This window comes from Drosophila guanche, unplaced genomic scaffold (genome assembly GCF_900245975.1).
Source record: "Drosophila guanche unplaced genomic scaffold, DGUA_6, whole genome shotgun sequence".
Classification (NCBI taxonomy): Eukaryota; Metazoa; Arthropoda; class Insecta; order Diptera; family Drosophilidae; genus Drosophila; species Drosophila guanche.
The window spans coordinates 5,795,789-5,821,200 of record NW_022995744.1 but is presented as its reverse complement, the minus strand read 5'-3'; the positions used below and the strand labels follow the sequence as shown (position 1 = coordinate 5,821,200).

The 25,412-nt window shown below is 48.8% G+C and overlaps 5 protein-coding genes across 13 annotated transcripts; 2 read left to right on the top strand and 3 right to left on the bottom strand.

Moving 5' to 3' along the window:
- Window positions 1-63: 63 nt before the first annotated feature.
- On the top strand, window positions 64-8,464 carry LOC117580332 (lon protease homolog, mitochondrial). 4 transcript variants are annotated; one of them, XM_034266829.1, is made up of 9 exons: window positions 64-444; window positions 512-770; window positions 834-1,275; window positions 1,328-1,457; window positions 1,514-1,818; window positions 1,890-2,312; window positions 2,384-3,130; window positions 3,196-3,385; window positions 3,450-4,099. In XM_034266829.1, exons 1-9 carry the CDS (start codon window positions 109-111, stop codon window positions 3,705-3,707), a joined length of 3,090 nt encoding a protein of 1,029 aa, XP_034122720.1. In that variant the 5' UTR covers window positions 64-108; the 3' UTR covers window positions 3,708-4,099. The 4 variants fall into 4 exon arrangements, with proteins under 4 accessions (XP_034122720.1, XP_034122721.1, XP_034122723.1 ...); XM_034266830.1 differs by having other exon boundaries at window positions 65-444; window positions 888-1,275; window positions 3,450-4,098; XM_034266832.1 differs by lacking the exons at window positions 64-444; window positions 512-770; window positions 834-1,275; ... (4 more) ...; window positions 3,196-3,385; window positions 3,450-4,099 and adding exons at window positions 4,757-5,173; window positions 5,230-5,488; window positions 5,603-5,927; ... (4 more) ...; window positions 7,860-8,049; window positions 8,107-8,464.
- On the bottom strand, window positions 8,376-10,011 carry LOC117580335 (venom protease). The gene is made up of 5 exons (XM_034266837.1): window positions 9,877-10,011; window positions 9,658-9,818; window positions 9,465-9,601; window positions 8,827-9,406; window positions 8,376-8,767 (listed from the first exon to the last, which is right to left on the bottom strand). The coding sequence occupies exons 1-5, from the start codon at window positions 9,962-9,964 to the stop codon at window positions 8,495-8,497; spliced, it is 1,239 nt and encodes a 412-aa protein (XP_034122728.1). The 5' UTR covers window positions 9,965-10,011; the 3' UTR covers window positions 8,376-8,494.
- Window positions 10,012-11,492: 1,481 nt separating this feature from the next.
- On the bottom strand, window positions 11,493-13,701 carry LOC117580336. 3 transcript variants are annotated; one of them, XM_034266840.1, is made up of 3 exons: window positions 13,285-13,667; window positions 13,171-13,189; window positions 11,493-12,228 (listed from the first exon to the last, which is right to left on the bottom strand). In XM_034266840.1, the coding sequence occupies exons 1-3, from the start codon at window positions 13,486-13,488 to the stop codon at window positions 11,933-11,935; spliced, it is 519 nt and encodes a 172-aa protein (XP_034122731.1). In that variant the 5' UTR covers window positions 13,489-13,667; the 3' UTR covers window positions 11,493-11,932. The 3 variants fall into 3 exon arrangements, with proteins under 3 accessions (XP_034122731.1, XP_034122730.1, XP_034122729.1); XM_034266839.1 differs by having other exon boundaries at window positions 11,493-12,243; window positions 13,285-13,664; XM_034266838.1 differs by lacking the exon at window positions 11,493-12,228 and having other exon boundaries at window positions 12,809-13,189; window positions 13,285-13,701.
- Window positions 13,702-13,751: 50 nt separating this feature from the next.
- On the bottom strand, window positions 13,752-16,064 carry LOC117580334 (transcription initiation factor TFIID subunit 6). 3 transcript variants are annotated; one of them, XM_034266834.1, is made up of 5 exons: window positions 15,091-16,064; window positions 14,863-15,032; window positions 14,343-14,795; window positions 14,003-14,273; window positions 13,752-13,942 (listed from the first exon to the last, which is right to left on the bottom strand). In XM_034266834.1, exons 1-5 carry the CDS (start codon window positions 15,973-15,975, stop codon window positions 13,856-13,858), a joined length of 1,866 nt encoding a protein of 621 aa, XP_034122725.1. In that variant the 5' UTR covers window positions 15,976-16,064; the 3' UTR covers window positions 13,752-13,855. The 3 variants fall into 3 exon arrangements, with proteins under 3 accessions (XP_034122725.1, XP_034122724.1, XP_034122726.1); XM_034266833.1 differs by having other exon boundaries at window positions 14,003-14,276; window positions 15,091-16,062; XM_034266835.1 differs by having other exon boundaries at window positions 14,009-14,276; window positions 15,091-16,061.
- Window positions 16,065-16,522: 458 nt separating this feature from the next.
- Window positions 16,523-24,865, top strand: LOC117579118 (histone-lysine N-methyltransferase ash1). 2 transcript variants are annotated; one of them, XM_034264847.1, is made up of 7 exons: window positions 16,523-16,943; window positions 17,157-17,263; window positions 17,319-17,493; window positions 17,527-22,361; window positions 22,425-23,867; window positions 23,930-24,148; window positions 24,210-24,865. In XM_034264847.1, the coding sequence occupies exons 2-7, from the start codon at window positions 17,177-17,179 to the stop codon at window positions 24,411-24,413; spliced, it is 6,963 nt and encodes a 2,320-aa protein (XP_034120738.1). In that variant the 5' UTR covers window positions 16,523-16,943; window positions 17,157-17,176; the 3' UTR covers window positions 24,414-24,865. The 2 variants fall into 2 exon arrangements, with proteins under 2 accessions (XP_034120738.1, XP_034120737.1); XM_034264846.1 differs by having other exon boundaries at window positions 17,319-22,361.
- The last annotated feature ends 547 nt before the right edge of the window (window positions 24,866-25,412 follow it).

Below are 25,412 nucleotides of genomic sequence, written 5' to 3'. Positions count from 1 at the left end.
AATATTTTACAACACTTGCCAAGTTTTAATTCAACAGCCGACCTGTCATATTATTATTATTCCCGAAATTGTTTTGTTCATTGAATCTATTCCCGGAGTTGATTAAATATGATAAATTACGCTGTTCGAGGGCAGCATCTAATGCGCGCTTTAGGTACGACTGTTGCGTGCAGCCGCTCTCGCCCTGGACAAAGTGCCTTGATTAGGCATTTTACCGAGAGGGTAACGGTATCGCGATTAGAGAGATTCAGTGGTGCGACAGTGATAGCTCAACGGTTTTACAGTCGCAAACGCGACAAGAAAGCGCTAGCGGCACCAGCAGTCCTGTCCGACCAAGATTCCAACCTCCCTGCCACAGTGGAAGTGCCCGACGTATGGCCACATGTTCCGCTGATTGCCATTCGTAAGGTTCCCTTGTTTCCGCGCTTTATGAAGGTTGTGGAGGTGAGTGCATTTGCTTGGAAAACATATTCCAGAGGCCTTCAAAACGACATTCCCACTCGTCTTTCAGGTGTCCAATCCAAATATTATGGATCTGCTGCGTCGCAAAGTAAAGCTCAACCAGCCCTACATTGGAGTTTTCCTTAAGAAAGTTGATGGCGAAGAAGAGGTTATCCCGAGTCTGGACGATGTCTATCATATAGGCAGCTTTGCAAAGATCCAAGAGGTGCACGATGTGGGGGACAAGCTGCGCATAGTAGTGGTGGCGCATCGTCGTGTACGCATTACAAGACCCATGTTCGAGGATCTGCCTCCACCCAAAAAGCCAGGTAAAGGCCACTACAAACGCACACTAAACCCATCAAAATTGTGACAAATGCTCTTGATCTTAGTGAAAATGACAACATTGCATTATCCGCTATTTAAAATTAAATTACACATCCCAGCTGAAGATCAAACAACAAACAATGAATTATCGACAACGACAATGCCAATGACATCAAAAGAACGCCGCAAAACACGCCGCTCACATAGGCAGAAAATAATAGAAACTGCGGCTGCCGCTGACCTTGAGAACAAAATCGGAATGAATGGAGCGCCTTCGAATATATCAGAGAAACTTAAAGCTCTGGCATCTGCAACCAAAGCCGCCTTCGAACCCGAAACGAGTAAATCAAAAAATGCTCTTACAGAACTCGCTCCGCTGCCTGTGCTCAGTGTAGAGGTGGAGAATGTTAAGCAATCTGCCTTTACATTCACCGATGAGGTCAAGGCGCTGATCCAGGAGATTATTAAGACTCTACGCGACATCATCACCAAGAATCCCTTGTTTAGGTAAGCTATAAAATATCATAAGAAGCTTCCAGCTTATCTCTCTTTCCCTTAGGGAGAGTCTCCATCAAATACTTCATCAGAATCAACGGGTTGTGGAGAATCCCATATACCTGTGCGACTTGAGTGCTTCTCTGTCATCCGCAGACCCAGAGGAGCTGCAAAATATCCTAGAGGAATCAGATGTGAATATTTGTGGGCACAGATTTACCTTGTATGCTAATACATACTTCTCTTAAAGATCCCAAAACGTCTGCATCTGTCTCTTACCATACTCAAAAAAGAGTTACAGCTATCGACGCTTCAGGCGAAAATTGGACGCGAAGTGGAGGAAAGACTCAAGCAGCAGCATCGCAGATACGTACTCTACGAGCAGATGAAGGTTATCAAGAAGGAGTTGGGCATTGAGAAGGACGACAAGGATGCCATCGGCGAAAAGTTTAAGGAAAAGCTGAAAGGCAAAATCGTTCCAGCAAGCATTCAGCAGGTCATTGATGAGGAACTATACAAACTGAACTTCCTGGAGAGTCACGGCTCTGAATTTAAGTAAGCAAGAGAGAGAGGGATACAGCTCATTGACATCATCCTATCAATTATATCTCTATTGCTGATTATAGTGTAACCCGCAACTACCTCGACTGGCTCACCTCGCTACCCTGGGGCATCACTAGCACTGAGAATCTCTGCCTGGAAAAGGCCGAAGAGATCCTAACACATGATCACTACAGAATGGAGGATATCAAGAAGCGTATCCTAGAGTTTATTGCCGTCAGTTCTCTTAAGGGCACCACGCAGGGCAAGATATTGTGCTTCCATGGACCGCCTGGTGTGGGCAAGACGAGCATAGCCAGGTCCATTGCTCGGGCTCTGAACCGCGAGTACTTCCGCTTCAGTGTGGGCGGCATGACGGATGTGGCTGAGATCAAGGGACATCGTCGCACCTACGTGGGCGCAATGCCTGGCAAACTGATACAGTGCTTGAAGAAGACCAAGACGGAGAATCCCCTGGTGCTCATTGATGAGGTGGATAAGATTGGCAAGTAAGTCCCACAAGTTCTTGTCTTTAATCAATTTCGAATATAAATTACTTATCTTATATCTTTAATCACAGAGGTTATCAGGGAGATCCCAGCTCGGCGCTGTTAGAGCTTCTCGACCCCGAGCAAAATGCCAATTTCCTGGACTACTATCTGGACGTGCCCATCGATCTGTCGCGTGTGCTGTTCATTTGCACTGCGAACGTGCTTGACACCATACCAGATCCACTGAGGGATCGTATGGAGATGATTGAGATGTCCGGCTATGTGGCAGAAGAGAAGGTGGCCATTGCCCACCAGTATCTGATACCGCAGTCCATGAAGGACTGTGGAGTGACCGAGGAGAATATAACCATCACCGAGAATGCCCTGAATATGTTGATACGCAGCTATTGCCGAGAATCCGGGGTGCGAAACTTGAAGAAGCAAATCGAGAAGATAATACGCAAGATAGCCCTCCTAATGGTCAAGAAGAAGGGTACCAAGTTCCTAGTGGATGCTGAGCACTTGACCACATTCCTGGGCAATCAGATATTTACCTCCGACCGCATGTACGAGACGACCCCGCCGGGTGTGGTAATGGGCCTAGCCTGGACGGCTATGGGTGGCTCATCTCTGTACATTGAGACAACGCCACGAAACCAATTAAAAAGTGTAGGCTCAAAATCAGAAGCCATGGGATCAGGCGGTGGCGGAGGTGGCAATTTGTATGTCACTGGAAACCTTGGAGATGTGATGAAGGAGTCGGTCCAAATTGCCCTCACTGTGGCTCGTAGCTTTATTTTCATGCGAGATCCTAAAAATAAGTACCTAGAGACAGAGTAAGAGCTTCCCACAGAAGCCCCTCGTTCATCTATCTCATATGTTCCACTTTATTCCATTATAGAAACATCCACCTGCATGTTCCTGAGGGGGCTGTGCCAAAGGATGGGCCCAGTGCTGGCGTCACCATTATCACGGCCTTAATTTCGTTGGCCACCGGCAAGTCTGTGCGAAGCGATATGGCCATGACAGGCGAGATCTCTTTGAGTGGCAAAGTACTGCCCGTAGCCGGCATCAAGGAGAAAACCATAGCTGTAAGATGAGTGTTCATTGTGAATTGAACGCAGCTTGATCTGAATTTCTATCCCCACTCTGCAGGCACGTCGCAGTGGCGTCAATTGCCTCATCCTGCCCGTGGACAACAAGAGAGACTTTGATGTGTTGCCTAAGTTTATAACCGAAGGCCTGGAGGTTCATTTTGCGGCTAACTATGAGGACGTCTACAAGATCGCCTTTTCTGCATCCACCAAAAACGAGGGCGAGGCGAAAGTAGTGCAAGTGGCCGAGCTGGAGGACGAGCAGGAGCCCCTATCGAGGTTGTCGAGCTCGGCCAGTGCTATGCCAACGGGGTCTTAATCGTAGTAAAATTAGCTTGGGGGTTGGGGGTTGTATCGATGTATTGACATCGACGTATCAGGGTAATTAGTGTATGTATGTATACAAACCAAATCATTTTCTAAATCTAAGACATGTACATAAATCCCATCGACGCTCGTGTAGACTCCATTATGACAACTTTCGATGGTTGGTCACCTGCACAAGCAGCGGGCTGACGCTGTCTCCCTCTGGTAAACTAGATCAAAGCATTGCAATCAAATAGAATTGGATAACTACGGAAATTGGATAACTACCCTTGGGGAAATTAATTTTATATAATGTTGGAGCTCTCAGGCTCCAACCAACAAAGAAACTAGTCATTCTCAGAGTAAAAATGATCTAAACGAAAATCTGCAGTTCATAGACACCGATTATGAAACATATCGAGAGCGAGATATAAACTGAAATAAAATTATTAATGTTGAAAAGCAGCTCGGAAAACTTAATTTCAACAATAATTACAGGAAATAGGGTATACAAATGTTCATACTCTTGACAAGCAACAAGTGGGCAAATGACGAAAATTCCATTCCCATTACGTTGTTTCAGTTCCATTTCATTCCCACCCACGTTTATGCTTAATGTTTTGTTGACCCCATTTTGTAAACAATCTATTAAAAAGGAGTTCTGAAAAGAAGACAATTTTGTAGACAATCAATTAATCAATTGGATAAAATAATACGTTAAGTGTTGAGATTCCTATCTAGCTAGTAATATTAAAGAGAATATAAAAATCGAGGAATTTGATTACCGATCATGGACAGAAAATGAGCTTCATGTAAAGAATATAGAAGAAATATTATTATGTAACTAAAGAGAAAGAAAGAGTTATGAGGATCATTTACAAGCAGTAAAACCGTTTAACTCAAGTTATTCATCTGTTTATATATAGTGCTAAGTGTTTTGGTTTGGTCCACTTTAAAAATGAGAATGTTGGTATTTTTCTGCGGAATGCAGAATCATTGGTTCATTGGTTCAAAGTTGAAAACGCGTAAAAAGTATTAAAAGTATTTATTTCATCAGCCGGCCCGTCACATAATCATTTTACAAGAACTTGTTGTGTTTTGTTCGTTTTGCTGTGATTAATCCGGAGTAGACTTAAAATGATAGCTTACGCTGCACGAGGGCGGCATCTAATGCGCACTTTGAGTACCACACTTGTGTGGACCCGCAATCGTCCTGGACAAAGTGCCTTGACTAGACATTTTACTGAGAAGGTTACACGCCTAGAAAGATTCAGTGGGGCGACAATGATGTCTCAACGCTTCTACAGTCGCAAACGTGATGATCCCGACGACAAGAAAGCGCCAGCGTCACCAGAAGTGTTGTTCGACCAAGACTCCAACCTCCCTGCCACATTGGCAGTGCCCGACGTATGGCCACATGTTCCGTTGATAGCCATGCGTAGGAATCCCTTGTTTCCGCGCTTCATAAAGATTGTGGAGGTGAGTGCATTTAATTGAGCAACAATGTTGAGTGACATACATATATCATCTTTTAGGTGTCCAATCCCATTATTATGGATCTGCTGCGTCGCAAAGTTAAGCTCAACCAGCCCTACATTGGAGTTTTCCTTAAAAAAGTTGATGGCGAAGAGGAGGTCGTCCAGAGTCTGGACGATGTCCATCATATAGGCAGCTTTGCACAGATCCAAGAAGTTCAGGATTTGGGCGACAAGATGCGCATGGTGGTGGTGGCCCATCGTCGTATACGAATTACGGGACAGGTGATCGAGGATCTGCCAGCAGAAAAAAAACCAGGTAAGGCACAGACACACACTAAGCCCATACAAATTGTGACAAAAATGTTCTTGATCTTAGTGAAAATGACAACTTTGCATTATCCACTATTTAATATTAAATTACACATCCCAGCTGAAGATCAAACAACAAACAACGAATCATCGACAACGACAATGCCACTGACATCAAGTGAACGACGCAAAGCACGCCGCGCACAAAGGCACAACAAAATCGCAGTGAATGAAGTCGAAGAGAGTTCGACTGTAACAGAGAAATTGGAAACTTTGACAGATTCTGGTGCAGAGGCCGATCCAGCACCTGCTTCACAGCCTGTGCTCATTGTAGAAGTAGAAAATGTTAAGCAATCTGTCTTTAAACAAACCAATGAGGTCAAGGCGCTGACCCAAGAGATTATAAAGACTCTACGCGACATCATCACCATGAATCCCTTGTATAGGTAAGCCATAAAATATCGCAACAAGCTTCCTAGTTATCTCTTCTCTTTTCCCTTTAGGGAGAGTCTTCATCAAATGCTACACCAGAATCAACGAGTGGTGGAGAATCCCGTCTACCTGTGTGACTTGGGTGCCTCCCTGTCGTCTGGAGATCCAGAGGAGCTGCAAAATATTCTAGAGGAATCAGATGTGATTATTTGACCTTTATTGATGCCATTTATTTCTCTTTTATGCTAATATATTTTTCTCTTAAAGATCCCAAAGCGCCTGCAGCTGTCTCTCACTTTACTCAAAAAGGAGCTGGAGCTATCGAAACTTCAGGCGAAAATTGGACGCGAAGTGGAGGAAAAAGTCAAGCAGCAGCACCGTAAATACATTCTCCACGAGCAACTGAAGGTTATCAAAAAGGAGTTGGGAATTGAAAAGGACGACAAGGATGCCATTGGCGAAAAGTATAAAGAAAAGCTGAAAGACAAAATCGTTCCAACAAGCATTCAGCAGGTCATTGATGAGGAGCTAACAAAACTGAACTTCTTGGAGAGTCACAGCTCTGAATTTAAGTAAGGGAGAGAGAGGGAGAGCTCTTTGACATCGTCCTATAATGTATATTTCTCCTTTTGGTTAAAGTGTAACCCGCAACTACCTCGACTGGCTCACATCGCTACCCTGGGGAATCACTAGCACTGAGAATCTCTGCCTGGAAAAGGCCGAAGAGATCTTAACCCATGATCACTACGGCATGGAGGATATCAAGAAGCGTATCCTAGAGTTTATTGCCGTCAGTTCTCTTAAGGGCACCACGCAGGGCAAGATATTGTGCTTCCATGGACCGCCTGGTGTGGGCAAGACGAGCATAGCCAGGTCCATTGCTCGGGCTCTGAACCGCGAGTACTTCCGCTTCAGTGTGGGCGGCATGACGGATGTGGCTGAGATCAAGGGACATCGTCGCACCTACGTGGGCGCAATGCCTGGCAAACTGATACAGTGCTTGAAGAAGACCAAGACGGAGAATCCCCTGGTGCTCATTGATGAGGTGGATAAGATTGGCAAGTAAGTCCCACAAGTTCTTGTCTTTAATCAATTTCGAATATAAATTACTTATCTTATATCTTTAATCACAGAGGTTATCAGGGAGATCCCAGCTCGGCGCTGTTAGAGCTTCTCGACCCCGAGCAAAATGCCAATTTCCTGGACCACTATCTGGACGTGCCCATCGATCTGTCGCGTGTGCTGTTCATTTGCACTGCGAACGTAATTGACACCATACCAGAGCCACTGAGGGATCGCATGGAGATGATTGAGATGTCCGGCTATGTGGCAGAAGAGAAGGTGGCCATTGCCCGTCAGTATTTGATACCGCAGTCTATGAAGGACTGTGGCGTGACCGACGAGAATATAAGCATCACCGAGAATGCCCTGAATATGTTGATACGCAGCTATTGCCGAGAGTCCGGGGTGCGAAACTTGCAGAAGCAAATCGAAAAAGTTATCCGCAAGGTAGCCTTTCTTATGGTCAAGAAGGAAGGCACCAACTTCCCAGTGGATGCCGAGAACCTGACCACATTCCTGGGCAAGCAGATATTTACCTCCGACCGCATGTACGAGACGACGCCGCCGGGTGTGGTCATGGGCCTGGCTTGGACGGCTATGGGTGGCTCATCTCTGTACATTGAGACAACGCCACGGAACCAATTTAAAAGTTTGGGTTCAAAATCAGAAGCCGTCGGTGGAAGTGGAGGCGGAGGTGGCAATTTGTATATTACCGGAAACCTTGGAGATGTGATGAAGGAGTCTGCCCAAATTTCCCTCACTGTGGCTCGTAACTTTGTTTTCATGCGAGATCCTAACAATCAGTACCTAGAGACACAGTAAGAGCCTCCAACAGAAGCCCCTCGTTCATTTTTCTAATCTGTGTCTATTTTTTCCTTTTATAGAAACATCCACCTGCATGTTCCTGAGGGGGCTGTACCAAAGGATGGGCCCAGTGCTGGCGTCACCATTATCACGGCCTTAATTTCGTTGGCCACCGGCAAGTCTGTGCGCAACGATGTGGCCATGACGGGCGAGATTTCTCTGAGGGGCAAAGTTCTGCCCGTCGGCGGCATCAAGGAGAAGACCATAGCAGTAAGTAGATGCGGGTTCATTGTGAATTGAAAGTACACTCTCTGATCCACTCTACAGGCACGTCGCAGTGGCGTCAGTTGCCTCATTCTGCCTGTCGACAACAAGAAGGACTTCGAGGAGTTGCCTAAGTTTATAACGGAAGGCCTGGAAGTTCATTTTGCGGCCAACTACGAGGATGTCTACAACATCGCCTTTTCTGCACCCACCAAAACCGAGGAGGAGGAGAAACTAGTGCCGGAGCTTGAGCAGGAGCCCCTCGAGAAGGTGTCGACCGCTGCTAGTGCTATGCCAACGGGGCCTTAATCGCAGTAAAAGTAGTTTAGGGGTTGGGGGTTGGGGGTTGCATCGATGTATTAACATTGATATAAGGTTAATTAGTGTATGTAGACAATACAAAAGCATTTGCTACATCTAATCCATGTACATAAATCGCATCGCATCGCATCTAAACATCCGCATTCGAGAGGATCCAGTCGAGGTAGCGATCGACGCGCGTGTAGACACCAGGACGACGAGGCTCGCCACAGCCGTTGCCCCATGACACAATGCCGATGGTGACCCAGCGCTGGTTGGGCAGCTGCACCAGCAGCGGTCCGCCGCTGTCGCCCTGGCACGAGTCCTGACCACCCTCCGGCTGACCGGCACAAAGTACTGTATCCGAAATGCCTTCAGTCATGGCAGCCCGGCAATCCGACTGTTTCCATACGGGCAGACTGACCTAAATTAATAGCATTGGCTTTAAAGTTGAAACCTTAAGCGACTGTTTGCGGTACTTACCTCCATGAGGATGTTGGAGTGGGGCCCACCCAGCTTCTGTGTACCCCAGCCCGTGACAATGGCACTGCGTCCGGCCCAGTTCTCGCTGACCGGAGGCATGCATATCGGCCAGATGTACGTGTTGAAAAACGTGGCCCTGTCGATTCTGATGAGAGCAATGTCATTCGCGTAGGTCAACGGATTGTAATCGATGTGAATGACCATATTGGCAATGCGGAAATCCCTGGCGCGCGTCTCATTCAACTGGTGAGTGTTGTACTCGCCCAGTCTCACGAATAATTGCTCTTTCTTCTTCCTGTATACGCAATGGGCGGCGGTCAGGACGTGGCGATCGGTTATGAGTACTCCTCCGCACCAAACAAAGGGCTGGCCCTCAATGAGCAGGGCCGCCATCCAGGGCCACTCGTCTGGCTCGGCTGGACGTCCACCCGTCAGCCTGGGAAACTGCCTCGTGGTGATGCCACAGCCCCGCTGTTCCGGTCGATTCACAATTCGGGGCTCCTCCTTGTCGGGATTGGTAACAATTTGAGGACTTAAGCCGGAACTAATCGCCTGCTCAGTACAACAAATGCCAATGGAACTGCCACGGATTGAATTTAAGATTAGATGAGAGCAGCAAGAGCGTGATCGAGTCTCACCTTTTTTCAATTATGCACAACTGGGAGACTAGACGCCACATATCGTTCTTGAGCTCCGGCATGCGACAGTAGATGATGTGGCGGCAGCGTCCCGTTTCGCCCAGCGGTGTGCTGCATGGACCGTAGTCCGTGTTCTCCTGTAAAAGATTCGCATAGGTTGGAGAAGCCTAATCTTGGCAGATGATTCACTCACCAGCAACTGGGATCCAGAGCTCCCAACACTGTCATCAGCAGGTGACTGTCGCTTTTGGAGACGATGTCGTGATAGAAAATTCAATTCACTTTGATTGCTGTTCAACTGATTCTCGGATGCGCCCCACTGGAACTCGTCATTGTCGTTCAAGTCGAGAAGATCTGTTTAAGTGGTTTAGATTAAGACTAGTTATCGGGCCATAAGTCCTTGTGTTCTTGCCTAGGTAGTCGCTGGAGTAACTTTTGGCCAGGATCTGCTGACAGCTCAGGCACAGAAAAGCCAAGAATATCCACTGTCGAGGCATCATTGTGAGCAACCTTCCCGCAATTTTGCTTCAAAGTTTAATCGCGTGGCGCTTCCGTTGATATTCAAATCCGTTATGACTTTCGTGAAGTTCTCTCGTCGAGCGTCGGTTACGAAATGGCCAGCGAGAGGCGAGCTCAGATAAACTCTCGCTTTAAGTTCACCTTGTGGGCTGCTCGTAGCTTTGTTTGTGGCGCTGACACTTTTGGTTTTTCCTAGTTTACAATAATGATGAGCCGCTCAGGCAAGTCGCGTACTTTAAAGCTGAACTCGAAACATGTTTACCCAAACGAGAGCCCGCCAAGATACCAGCTCTGACATTTATATACCCAATTTTCACTCTGCTTAAATAATATTTAATTTCTGCTACTCCCTTATCTCTGAAAGGGAAAGAGAGCTCATGCCGGTCCCCCCTTTAATGCTTATGAGCTAAGACCCAGTTTCAAGTGTTATCTGAATGTGGCCACTGTGGCAAACACTTGGGATATATGGGAATGATGACGCAGCCCCTGGGGGAAACGTGATGTGCATGGCTAATGATGCGGTTCGGTGAGTTTTGATTCCATAAAAGTAATATTTGTCTGTATAAATAGATGTGCAACTTAGAATCCATATTTAATTGCAGTTTGACGGCTGTACATCAACACAATGGATAAATCAATTAAAAGCCCAGAACCGGAATCCTAGCAAAGTAGGGAGGGGAAACAGCATCGCGATACCATTGTAAGCGTAGAAAAAGCCAATGGTTACACTGTTTATACCTCTAATTTATATGTGTATATGGGATCTATAAGTCCCAAAGTTTCATTCGTAATTCATTTCAAACATAGTTACACTTTATTGCTGATATTTTCATTGTAAACTAAATAAGTACAACATTTCGCATTGCCTTATGCGAACACTTTTCTTTCGTATTGCTGTAGTTTATAATTCATAATTTTAGCAACAAATTCAAACTTGTGGGGAGTTCTTTGCATTTGTGGGAGTTTACAAAATAAATGCAAAATCTTATACAAAACTATTGCCCGTTGCAAATATGTTTACAAAGTTCTTTCAGTTTGAATTTTTTATAGTTTTTGTTATAGTTAAACGGTGTAAGATCAATTCTCTCTCTTCCAAAAAGGGGCACTCACAAAAATATATGGTGTATAGAGCGTACAAGTGTGGTTTTTGGGTAAAGGAAACCTATAATTTTGTTTGTCGGTTGTCGGATGTAACCAAATTTCTATATAATCGTACTAGTTTGCATGGTACATAGATAGGTATAGTTACTACACACATTTATATATATATATATATAAAATCAGTACACATTTATGTTTGTATATTTAGTAATGAATTTTTGTTGCTTTCTCTTTTTTTTTAGTAACTTCTACTACACACAAACACATACACACAAAACACACATCTAAATAGGTATATGGTATATAATTTGATAAACTTATCCTACAGTTCAGTAGTTATAATTAGGTGGAGTGTTCTGACAGATAGACCTGTGGTTAAACCCATGACATTGCATTGCATTTTTTCTGTGATATATATTTTGTATTTTGCAATGCCTACATTTTGATTGTGTTGTGCGTGGGAGAATGTTATTGTTTCCGATAGTGGAGAGTGTATGAAAAGTTATAGACCCTAACTAACCCTAAATGTTGCTTGTGCTCTTCTGATTTTGTTTCTTTGGGATCACATTTGGGTTTTCAAAATGATAAAGTGGAAAGTTCCCTTTCCATACTCAAGGCGGGGAAGACTTTATCAAAATTGTTGTTGTGCGTTTGTCGATGAAGTTTTTGAGCAATGAAATCCATTGGGAATAGCCCATTAGAAGGAGTATGTAGAGTGTAGACGGTGTTTGGTGTAAAGTTGTGGGATTGATTGTGATGATACAATAATTGATTTCCCTTATCTTTTGGGCCCACTCCTTTTTGATTATATTTTGTGTGTGTTTTCCAAGATTGGATTATTGCTGGACTTAGTCCATTAGTCGTACGCCCGCCTGCACATCATCGGCCATGCTGACGCCCTTCTTCTTTTTGCCCTCGGCCGATGGTTTCTTCTTGGTCAGGGTTAGGGTCTCCGGTTCGTCCTGGGATTGCTGACGCTTACCATTACCAGATGATCCTCCTGCTGCTGATCCACCACTGTTGCTTCTCAGCTTGAAGCGCGTCGTGGCTGCGGCCGCATTGGTGTTGGCGCAATTGCAGATGGCATCGAAGATACGCACCACAAATCCTCGTGCGCGATTCACCACCTTGCCGTTCTTAAAATCTGGTATGGCGAAACCTGGACAGATTAGCACAGGAAGCATTCGAAAAGCAAAGAACCAAAGATCAGTGTGGGAGGCCAAAAGCAAATTGCGGATTAAAGTGCACAAATCGCATGCGATCGAACATAAATAACTACAGAACAGGAGAATGCAATTGGGAGTGGAACGTGCGAAAGCGTGTTTTAATTAGTGGCTCCGCTTAATTACCACCTGCTGGTCCACCCACCCAGTCGCCAGTCGCCAGTCACCTGTCACCAGGGTCTCCATCCCCATCCGTATCTCATCTGCGCACATATAAAGGCCGCAGCAAGCCGGAAATTCGAGGCATTTTTTTGTTTGGCAATAATGAAGAAGCACTGGAAACGCAAGTCGTCTCTGGCGTTGGCCATTCTCCTGCTGGTGCTGCTACCCCAGCAAGGAGCGGCCGTCACCATGGAACAGATGATGCAGTCCATGGACATGCTGCGCGGTGCCTGCCAGCCCAAGTTTAAGGTGACCACCGAAGAATTGGATCGCATGCGTTCAGCGGACTTTACCATGGAGCACACGAAGGATTTGATGGTGAGTCGAGGATCAGAGATAGTCAAAGCTATTCCATTATGTATCCTCTTGCAGTGCTATACCAGATGCATTGCCCAGATGGCAGGCACGGTGACGAAGAAGGGTGAGTTCAGCGCCACCAAGGCGTATGCTCAGCTGCCAATCATTTTGCCACCGGAAATGCTGGAGGCTGGCAAGGCGTCCGTAGATGCATGCAGGGATGTGCGTAAGTACTAATCGAATTGAAGCCCACTTCAAGGCGACATCTGAAGGCCTATTGTCTTTGTTTTCGCAGAGAAATCGTACAAGGATTCGTGTGAAAAGATCTTCTATACAACCAAGTGCATGGCCGAGGTGGATCCCAGCAAGTTTACATTCCCATAAAAAGCAATAAGGATACTCACTCGGACGTTTCTCCTTGCCCTGCAAAAGTGGGGTAGCAAGGATATGCATTAGTTTTACACACACACACGCAAAGCAAGCACCAATAAAGGATACAAGTAATTGGATAAGCTTACCTGTTGCAATTTCTGGCCATCGAATGCCCGCTTATTGGCCTCCGTTTCAGCGCGCAGCACCACCTCATCGAGCATCTCGTGCAGCGCGGCCATGTTCTTGGGATTCTGTTTGAACACCTCGATGCGATACTCCAAAGTCTCCGTTTCAATACGCTCTTCGCTGTCGGGGGACGCGGGCTCAGGATCAGCAAATCTGGCATGCATTCTGTTTCAGTTCTTTAACTCCAAATTCCTATACAAAAATTCCAAAATATCTCCTGCTGCTGCTGTGGCCTGGTTTGAGCTTTGCCTTTGTCCTGCGATGGGTATCTACAAATGAGTTGTGCGCTGTGTGCTCTCTTTGCCCGCTGAGAGCTCTTTGTGCTGAGTGGTGGAAAAATCAATAGCCAGCCACTTCACAGACATTCCATTCCGCACATGCGTACTGCGTGCATTATGCGTGGGCAAGCTTTAAGCGCTTTTTGGGGTAGGTTATTGGATACAAAACTTCACTTTATTGCTTATTATATACTGCTTGGGGTAACGCTTAAGCTACGAACGACTATGAATGGAGCTCATGAATGCTTGTGTGTCACTCGAGATGGGTCAGATCGTCCAGTTCGGGCGGAGCGCGCACAATTTCCGTCTCGATGATCAGCGAGCTGGCGTCTAGGGTGCTCTAAAAAGAATCAACTGTTAGACCCGACATTTCTTGGCCTTCCTGGCCATCGCCACTAACACACACATTGTCGTTGCTCCGCGAGGAGAGCAGGCTGCCGCCACTGTTCAGGTTGCTGACGTTTCCGCTGCCCGAGGAGGAGTTCGAGTTGGAAGTGTTCGCGGCAAGGGAGGCGGCCGACAGGACAACACTGTGGGGCGAGCTGCCCCGTCGCACCACCTTTGCCTGCTGCGACTGCTGTTGCTGTGCATTCTGTGTGACAATCACGAACTTTTGCGGCTGCTGATTGGACTGAAGGGCGCGTATCTGAGGCAGGGTCGACACCACTGGACTTCTGTCGGGAAGAAGATCGGGGAATAAGAAGTGGCAATTAAATGGGAGTTCCATTCAGTGCATTTACCCTTGTCGCTGCGAGCTGGGCATGTTGACGCGTCCAATGGCAGTGGCCGTCTGAGCGGCACTGGTGATGGGCGCCGTGTTGATGGCGTTCGAGGAGATCGTCACAATGCTGGCCGGAGCGTTGCGTGCCTTCACCACGGCCTGACACAGCGACGGACCCAGAAAGCCAAAGTCCGACTTGTACTCGTCGGCAATGTCTGGATGGGCACGCATTTGCTTCAATATCGGGGGACAGCATTTCTGTAGCATTGCGCGTATGTGGCCGGCGGCTGTCTTGTCCGTGTTGCTGATGGAGGTGCCCAGCAGGTGGGGCTCGATGCGCTCCGAGATGAATGCAAGTCGAGGTATAATAAACACCTTGATCACCTCGCCTCCCAACTCCGACAGACCCGCAATGGAGCCGTATAGTGAGGACAAATGCGTCTTATCGTTCTGCAGAGCCTTGCTGAAGATACTGTAGAGTGGGGAAAAGAAAAGGGAATAAAGGTGTGCCCTGTTCGAAGAAAAATCAGAACTCCTACCGCGTCACACGAGTCTGCAGATTGTTGGTCAATGTGTTGAAGGTCTTGCAGATCTGGGCCATCAGGCGGGAGGCAAAATCGCGCAGTGCCCAATGGTTGTCCAGCTCGGGGCGCATGCACAGCTGCTTGGACACAATGCACGTCATCACTGAGGGTATCAGCTCATGAAGCTATCAACGATAAAGCCCAGAGATTAGCAATGGTAAAGAGTTGCCTCGGATGACTTACGTATTTCTCCAAGAATAGAGATGGATTGTCCAGCAGGGCACGCACCATGCGCATCAGATAGATGAGCAGAGCCAGATTGTTCTGCACCACATTGACCTTGACGCCCTCGGCTATGAACGTGCACATGCGAGGCAGCATCTCGTGCAGGCCTGGATCAGAGCCCAACGACTGTAGGGCCTCTCCTCGACGTGGCTCATCGGAGCCAACGCACGCCTCGGTTATCTCCTTGTAGTACAACTGCTGCTCCACGGACAACTCGTGCGTGGCCAGCTGCTTGACGTGGATGGTCTCCACGTTCTTGAGCTTGTGAATCTTTCCGGTGGTTGGCTTTCCGGCAGCATCCTTGTTCAAGCCTTGGTCGAGTTTGATCACCGGATTGACCGAGTCTACGAACTGAGAGTCCTTCGAGAGCGGTGGCGGATTCTCCGGTACGGTGGGCTGTATGCCCTCCACCACAAACCAGTGGGAGCGTAGCGTTGCATCCAGTGGTATCTTAACCGAGTTGTTGGCTGTGATCTCACTCAAATCGAGCTCCCTGTCCTCCGTGAAGTGCAATTCACGACCGCCGCCCGAGGCGAAGCGAAAGGGAATGTGATCTTTGGACACAAATCCATACTGGGGCTCAACATTGCGCACCTTCAGCGACATATCGATGTCGCTGATCACCAACTTTTGCCGCTTGGCATGGTTCCTGAACTTTGACGCATCTTGGACAATGCGCTTCAGTTTAATGGAGATGTCTTCGCCCAGCTCCTTGGCCGCATCGTCCGACAAGGTGCCCACGCCGATACTTTCGGCTATTACTTTTATTGATTCAGCAGAGTAGACGGAGCCGTACAGCATACTGCTGGTAGCGCTGCTTGGCTTTACAGGCTTCCCGCTCATGCTTTCCAATATGTGTGTGTGCAATTAATAACGTTACGATGGGATTTCTGTGATAAATTGTATATAAATAAACAAAATGTACACACGCAGTGTGCATGCGGAATTATCGATAAAATATACCAACAGTCTAATTAAGTATACCAAATATACCTGACACACTGCAAAATCTACTTGCTTTTGGTATTTTCTTGCGTTTTTACATAGTTGCTACCCTGGTTCACAGACCCTGTTCGAAATGTACTTGCTATGTAGCAAATGTGTAGATGCCATGTAAAAACATTAATTTTGGGTATACTTTTGTTAAAGTTTTTATAGTTAACAGTTCAATTACAAGGAGTAATTTTAACTAGTCAATCTTGTAGAAAATCAATTATTTTTATGGGATACACGAATTTGTTGTCCAAGCTAGCTACTAAAATAAAAAAGATAATCGAAATCAATGAAAATGATTTAGGATTCGGAATATTTACGGTGTATTTTGAAATTGAGATGGTTTATTTTTGCGGGACTGCGGTATATTTTATCGATAAGTCCGCGGTTACACTGCACCAATCACCATTTCTTTATTTATTTATGTTCGTAAATTTTTGGTTGCCTGGATTTTTGTTGTTGCGCCATATTAAGAATAACAATTGACGCGCGCCCCCACCCGTTGCCCGCGTGCAACACAAGTGAACAATATAGCGATCGAAATTGAGTGTAGTGTGCTGCATGCGAAAATAAAAGAAAAGCATTGCAACGTTGCGTCGTTGTCGTCCGTCGGGCGTCGAACAAAGCAGAGAAGCAGCAGCAGCAGCGACTGCAGCAAAAGTGAAAACGGCGCCATTTTAAGAAGCAAAACAAGCCACAAGCCAGGGACAAACAAAAAACTACAAATGCAATGAATAAAGCACTAATTCGGTTATTCATTGACTCTTTACACTTGAACTAAAGCCGCAGGTGAAGTGCTAGCGCGAAAATCACAAAGCGTAAGTGTGTGAAAAGAGTTGATTGGGTTGGTGTTGGTTTGGCGCGGGGTGCCCTCTCCCAGACGACGGCCTACCGACCGCGCGCCCCGCTGTCCCACACAGCGCCTACGGTTTGACCTACTTTAAATGCGATTAAATTTAAGGCATTGTCAAAAAAACATCTCTCTCGCCTGTGGCCGCAGCTAATCGCCGCATTTACCCATCATCTTGCAGCTTCTACGCGACACCAAAATATGAGCAGTGGCCAAAATGAGACATCAGCATCAGCAGCAAAGGTTTTGGAAACGCAACGTACACAAGAATCCGGCAGTGAAAATGAGGCAAGTAGTCCCAACACCCATGTCGATAATCCATTTTTGACCTTTGAATTAATAGGAAACTGATTCCATTACGGATCAATCGAGCCAATCGAAGTCTGCGAAATCAGCCACACAGTTCAGTGTCGTGCAACGTTCGGACACTGATGGACTGCGCATGAGAATCTCAGCCATTCGCCCCCTGCTACCCGCATCATCAAAAAAAGCACCAGCACCAGTTCCACCCCCAACCCCAACCCCAGGAGGCCCAGCCCTAGCCCCAGCCTCAGCTCCCAGTCAGAGAGATCATCGTCAGAGCATAATTTGCAAGAATCCCTTAAAGTCTAGAAAGATGTCCACCCAGGACACGGAATCCGGCTGCTCAGAGGCTAAAAATAAAGCAGCTAGCAAAAAAATCAAAGTGAAGCGCAAGAAAATTGCCAGCGGCAGCAGCGGCACACACAACAGCAAAACCGAAAGCCACGCAGCAAAGGCAAAGAAACGGATGCAGTCCGCCTTCTCCTCGGACTCTGAGGATGATTTGCCGCTTAAGGTGCACCAGCAGCGTGCCCCCCGGCTCCTGCTAACGGCCATAAGCCAGGCAGCACAGTCCGCGAGCAAACCTCTCGACATTGGCATCTCCTCCAGCGACAATGATCTGCCTAATCTGGTGCAGGCAGCCATTAAGCGAGTGGAGAGCGACACCGAGGACACCACCGTCGAGGGCAGCTTTCGCAAGGCTGCCAAATCGAAGAATCTGCCCCAATACCAGTCCACATTGCTGCAGGACTTCATGGAGAAGACCCAGATGCTGGGCCAGACCGGCAACTCCAAGCTGGCGGAGAAGCAGCTCCCGAAAGCGAAGGAGGAAACCCAACTGCTGGCGAATGTGCCGCGCAAACGTCGCGGCAGGCCCAAGAAAACGCCCATAGTGGTGCCGCCATCTCGAAGCTCGGGCCCGGCCATCAATGAATCGGCCGACTCGGGCGTCATAAGCACCACCAGCACCACACAGAGCACCACGCCCTCGCCCAAAATGCAAACGGAGAACATTGTCCCCTCTGGCACAGTTGGAGCTCCAGCCGCTGCGAGCAGCAACAAGCCTAAGATCGATATGGCCTACTTGGACAAGCGAATGTATGCGACGGAGCGAGTCCTTTATCCCTCGCCCAGGAACAAGCGGCGGCAGAACAACAAGAAGACCAGCTCCAGTACGAACAAGGAAGAGCTGCAGCTGGACCCTCTGTGGCGTGAGATCGATGTGAACAAAAAGTTCAGGCTGCGCAGCGTGAGTGTCGGAGCGGGTGCGGCCAGTGGTGCGGGCGGTGCCAGCAACACAATATGCAGCAAGATTCTGGCAGCCAAGAGCGGCTACGTTTCGGACTACGGCAGTGTGCGGCACCAGAGGAGCTCCCACAACCACAACTCCGGCTACAAGTCCGATGCCAGCTGCAAGAGTCGCTACAGCACCAAGAGCTGCATGAGTCGCCGCAGTCGGGCCAAGAGCTGTGGCTATCGCAGCGACTGCAAGGAGTCGGGCAAGTCTGGCATGCGGATGAGACGCAAGCGTAGGGCCTCGATGCTGCTGAAGAGTGGAGCGGCACAGGATGACCCCACCGAAGATCAGGACATACTGCTGCTGGCCGGCCTCTCGCTGGGCCAGAGCAGCGAGGAGAGCAACGAGTACATCAGCAAGCCCAGCCTTCAGAGTCTGCCCACGACGAGTGCCAGCAAGAAGTATGGCGAAATCAATCGATATGTGACCACGGGACAGTATTTCGGTCGTGGCGGCGGAACGGGTAGCACGAGCGGCAGCCTGGCCACTACCAATCCGGAGAACTTTATCAGCAAAATGATGAATCAACGGAAGGAAACTCCTGCACCCAGCAAGTCCTCTTGCAAGATCAAGTCCAGACGCTCCTCGGCGGCGTCCATGTGCAGCAGCTATGTCTCGGGAGTGTCTCGCGTGCGTCGCCGGCATCGACGCAAGAGCTTCAGCCACAGCAAATCGTTGAACATTGACTCCAAGCTGCTCACTGAGATTGAGATCATCACCAGCACCTTCCACTCTCGCTGTCGCATTCAGGATGATCGCCTCACTGGCAGCAGCGGCAAGGAGAAGCTGCTGGCCGAGGCCACCAAACTGCAGGCCACCCTGGCGGCCCCCAATGCCGCGGCACAGCAATTGATTCTCAATGGAGGAGGATCAGGCTCGGGATCGTCGGCTGCCGCTGCTCTCTCCAAGCCCCTGAAGCGGGCCCAAAAGAAGCGAAAGCTGAGCGAGCCGTTGGTGGACTTTGCCATGCTCTCGGCCAGCGCCAGTGCGAGCGTTGGCGGAACACCCAATGGCAGTGCCAGCAGCAATGGCACAGCCAAGCGGCGCCACAAGAAGTCGCAAAGCAACTCCAGCTCCAGCCCCGACGATCACAAATTGCCGCTGAAGAAGCGCCACTATCTGCTCACGCCCGGCGAGCGTCCCCTGGCCGAGGCAGCCTTTGCCAATGGGAAACTCAATGCCGAGGCTTGGGCGGCAGCTGCTGCGACGGCCAAGAGCACGGCCTCCACCAAATCACAGGCGCAGTTCAATGCCAAGAGTGGCAAGTCCGCTCTGACGCCCAAGAAGCGGCACCTGCTGGAGCAACCCTCGGCGGCAGGCGTTGCGGCTGCTGCCTCCTCGGCCAGCAATTCTCCGCTTCGGATTGTGGTAGACAACAATTCGATCAGCGGCGGCAAGCTGCTGGACATCAGTCCCAGTTCTCTGTGCTCCCTCAAGCAGCAGAGGCGCGGAGGGTCAACCAAGCAGCAGAAGGCGCCACACTCCGCGAGAGACTTGATCCAGCTGCAATCGCCATCCGGAAGCTATCCGCCGCCGGGCATATTCGAGCCATCGGTGGAGCTGGAAATACAGATTCCCATGGGCAAGCTGAACGAATCTGTCATAACCAAGACCGAGGCGGAGTCGCCGCTGCTCTCGGCCCTGGACATCAAAGAGGATACCAAAAAGGAAATTGGACAGCGGGTGGTGGAGACGCTGCTCCACAAGACCGGCGGCAATCTGCTGCTCAAGCGGAAGCGCAAGAAGATCAATCGCACAGGATTTCCCACAGTGAAAAAAAAGAAAAGGAAAGTCAGTGTGGAACAGCAACCGCCACCGCAACCGCAGCAGCAACAACAGCCAGCAGTCGTAATGGATGATCTTCCCTTGAGTATGCAAGCGATGCAGCAGGCAGACGAGGAGCCACTGCAGTCCATTAGGGAAACGAGGAGCTCCAGCAGTGCCCAAATCCCAGCCAATCCCCTGCTGGACTGTGAGCGTGTGCCTCTTACGGGCGAGGCCAGGGAGACTTTTGTTGCCAGGAGCAATCAGAGGGCTCCGCGTCTCTCCGTCGTGGCCCTAGAGCGTCTTCAGCGTCCACAGACACCAGCGCCCAGGGGAAGACCGCGAGGAAGAAAACCAAAAGACAAGGAGGTGCTCCCTGTGGTGATTGTTCCTCCTCCACTACACGTCCAGGAAGAGAAGCCGCCGGCCAAGAAGCGTGGACGCCAGCCCAAGCCAAAATTGGAAGTGGAAAAGCCCGCAGCAGCACCGCCACAGGTGAAGCAACCACAGCAGCCGCTGAACAACATCAAGCTACCGGCAGGCGTTGGCCTGAAGAGCTGTCAGATTCGCTTGAAGCGAAGGAAGAATCTGCAGGCCAGCATCGTGGACCCACCACAGCCAGTACCGTCAGTGACCGTGCCCGTTGCTGTGCCCGTGAAGGTGGTTTCCCTCTTGGAAATGCATGCCACGCAGGAGGAAATCGATGCTGCGGCAGAGGCTAAGCGATTGGAGGGAATCCCCATTGAGCATGATCCTTTGCCCATCAGCGAATCGCTTCATCCCCAGCCGCCCGACAATGCCAGCTTGAGTGATGCCAGCGAGGACAAGGCCTCGACTGCCTCAACGGCCTCTGTCTCTGCCTCTGCCGCCCAGCGGAAGTTTTCAAAGGTGAAGAAGAACTACCTGGTGGCCGGATTGTTCTCAAATTATTACAAACAATCGCCGATGCCGCCGCCCGTGAACAAAGTCAACAAGAAGCCGGGAGCACTGGAGGAGCAGCATGTCACAATGGGTGGCAGCCTGTTGCCGCCACCGCCCTACTGCGAGAAGTATCTGCGACAAACGGAAATGGACTTTGAACTGCCGTACGACATTTGGTGGGCGTACACCAACGATAAACTGCCCACGCGGCACATTGTGCCCTCGTGGAACTATCGCAAGATCCGCACCAATGTCTATGCGGAGTCAGTGCGCCCGAATCTGGCAGGGTTCGATCATCCCATCTGCAACTGCAAGAACCAGGGGGAGAAGGCCTGTCAGGACAACTGTCTGAATCGCATGGTCTACACTGAGTGCTCGCCCAGCAATTGCCCGGCGGCTGAGAAGTGCAGGAACCAGAAGATTCAACGCCATGAGGTGGCGCCCGGCGTGGAGCGATTCATGACGCTGGACAAGGGCTGGGGTGTGCGCACAAAGCTGCCCATTGCCAAGGGCACCTACATTCTTGAGTATGTGGGCGAAGTGGTCACCGAGCGGGATTTTAAGCAGCGGATGGCCAGCATTTACCTGAACGACACGCATCACTATTGCCTCCACCTAGATGGTGGGCTCGTCATTGATGGACAGCGCATGGGCAGCGACTGTCGCTTTGTGAACCACTCGTGCGAGCCCAACTGCGAGATGCAGAAGTGGAGCGTCAACGGGCTGTCCCGCATGGTTCTCTTTGCCAAGCGGCCCATCGAGCAGGGCGAGGAGCTCACCTACGACTACAACTTCTCGCTCTTCAATCCCTCCGAGGGCCAGCCCTGTCGCTGCAATATGCCCCAATGCAGGGGCGTCATTGGTGGAAAGTCGCAGAGAGTAAAGCCGCTGCCTGCTGTCGAGGCCAAGCCCGTGGAGAGTTGTCCAGGCCGCAACGGGCGCCAGCGGAAGCACAAGGCCAAGAAGCATGCCCAGAGGCTGTCGGGCAAGGAGAGCCCAGCAGCAGTGGCCGTGGCCAAGGCCAAGATGCAGCCGCTCTCCGAGAAGGAGAAGAAATTGGTCAAACAGTTTAATGCTTTCCTAATCCGAAACTTTGAAAAGGTATGCTTCTTTCTACTAAACCCTCAAAGGATGGCCTTTAATTTCATTCTCTCTCTTCTACAGATTCGCAAATTCAAAGCCAAAGTAGCGGCAGCATCTACTTCACCCAGCCATGCCGCCACCAATGGCGATGGATTGCCAGGAAGTCGACCCTCTACGCCATCCTCCACCTGCCTGCTGGCCACCCAAATCTCTGCACTCTGCACACAAAGGAACATGAAGACTCGTGGCCTCACCCAGGCCGTCCAGGATCCAGAGCTGGATAAGATGGCCAAAATGGCAGTGATTCTGAGAGACATTTGCAACGCCGTGGAGGGCCTGAAGATGTCCGAGCTGCTGATGACTGTGTCCAGCAGTAAGAAAAAGAAGTCCATCAAAAACTCGAATGGAAAGACCCATGGCTCAAGCAGCACTCCTGGATCGGCTGCCCGCGTGGAGTTCAAGTTAATTCAAGCCCACGTCGAGCAGGGACACTATAAGACGCCCCTGGAGTATGACTTGCAGATGCTGCAACTCTTTGCGGAGGCCAAGCAGCAGCATGGCGACGATGAGGGCAAGTCCAAGGCGGTGCAAAAGCTGCTGGACTGCTACGAGCAACAGAAGATGGCCAGCTACACACAACTGCTGGAGATTCTGGGCGATACAGAGTCATTGCAGAGCTTCAGGCCAAAGGAAGAGGCTGTACCTGTGGAGGAGAAACCCCCAGAGGCGGTAGAAGTTTCTCCAGTAGTTCTGGCAACTGTGCCCCTGCCTGCGATTGAGGCCTCATCCGATGAGGATGTAATTCGTTGCATTTGCGGCCTCTACAAGGACGAGGGTCTGATGATTCAGTGCGCCAAGTGCATGGTCTGGCAGCATACGGAGTGCACCAAGGCGGACATCGATGCGGACAACTACCAGTGCGAGCGTTGCGAGCCGCGGGAAGTGGATCGTGAGATACCCCTGGACGAATACACAGAAGAGGGCCATCGCTACTACCTCACCCTGATGCGGGGCAATCTGCAGGTGCGACAGGGCGACGCTGTGTACGTGCTGCGCGACATACCCATTAAGGATGCGGCTGGCAACATTCTACCCAGCCAGAAGCACACCTACGAGACAATTGGAGCCATTGACTACCAGGAATGCGACATCTTTCGCGTGGAGCACTTGTGGAAGAATGATGAGGGCAAACGCTTCATTTTCGGTCATCATTTTCTGCGACCCCACGAGACCTTCCACGAGCCCTCGCGCCGCTTCTATCCCAATGAGGTCGTGCGCGTCTCCCTGTACGAAGTGGTGCCCATCGAGCTAGTCATTGGCCGCTGTTGGGTCTTGGATCGCACCACATTTTGCAAGGGCCGTCCCATGGAGTGCCCCGACGAGGATCATTGTTTCATCTGCGAGCTGCGAGTGGACAAAACGGCGCGATTCTTTTCCAAAGCCAAGGCAAACCATCCGGCCTGCACCAAGAGCTATGCCTTCCGCAAGTTCCCCGAAAAGCTAAAGATCTGCAAAAGCTATGCGGTACGTATAAGATATGCGCCCAATATGTCAAGCTAAATGCTAGTAATTCCTTGTTTCTACAGCCCCATGATGTGGATCCCTCGTTGCTGAAAACGAAGAAGCAAAAGACTGATTTAGAAGTAGGAGGAGCTGTGCCCGCAACTATGCACAAGACTTCAGGAAGACAGGAACAGCAGAAAGTAGGAGGCAGAAAGCAACGTGGGAGTAGTGCGGCAGCCGCAGAGGCAATGGGAGGTGCAACAGACGTGCATGTTTCAGCCCCAGTGGCGCCCAATGGACAGGTGAGTTTACAGAGAGTCCCTTACCAAGAGAAATTTTACCATTTGTCTATCCATGTTTCAGATCCTTGAGAAGAAGCGTTCGCGCTTGGAGAATGTTTTGAAGACTGTCAAATTAAAGTGTATGGATGCACAGACAGCGCAGGAGCAGCCCATTGATTTGTCGTACCTTTGGTCCGGCCGTGGAGCCAGGCAGCGAAAAACCAACAACAACCAACAACAACAACAACCCAGCAGTAACTCGAACTCGGCTACGCCTAGCGCCTAGTTTGCGCTGTGGGTACAGCCATGTACATATACATATGTTGTACATGCTTATATTTAGAGGCATTGCTTAATATTTATGGAACATAACTTAACAAAACATAGAACTTAGCCATGTACATACAGAACTTACACATAAATCGCAGCGGTGATAGTAGTAATTCTAGTTTTTAAACTGTTATGAACAAAATTCGTGAAAAGTGGGCCTTGGAGAATGGCTAAAATGGAACTTATTATGAAGAATACGTTTAATGATGAATATTTTAAGAACTTATTTATATATCCTTGAATTTACACAACCGCATGAAGCCCAATTTAGATGAATTTTCCATGTTTTAATTGTTTACTTCGCATTTCCCTATTAATCTTGTTTTACGAAGCTTTTCCCTACACCACCCCAGTCCCGCCCATACCAATCACCACACTCCTTGCAATTAAATGCGTTTGACTTTTGAATTGTTATTTTAAATTATTAATTATTGTATTTTGTTATGAATGAATGCTTAACACGAAACTACGCAAACACCCAAGTGGCACAATCGAATGCGCGATTAGGTTTTAATTCATTTGAAATTGTTATTAACTGCTAACACAAATATTGAAACTGAAATAAAAATATATTTTCATTACAACTGAACTTTCAGGTTGTGGACATTTTTAATCTGTCTTCCATCCGGAGACTGGGCAAGCTTACCGCATTTATATCGTATAAAAGGGCAGCACAATTTGGCTTGGAGAATATCCAATTGCTTTATGACTTCTAACAAACTCTGGGGAAAAGACAACATATTGAAACTGAAATTAAAATATAATTTTCATTGCAACTGGAATGCGCTCGGTGGCGCCCTCTGTCGGACAAGAGAAAGTTATTTAGAAATTCAGTGATGACAAAATGGAGGGTCAGTTCTAGCTAGACTCTTTAAAATCATCGGTTTTTGTAAGCCAACAACATGGTTTGGGTTTATATTCCCAATAAAAACATAAATAAATTTTTTCATATCAA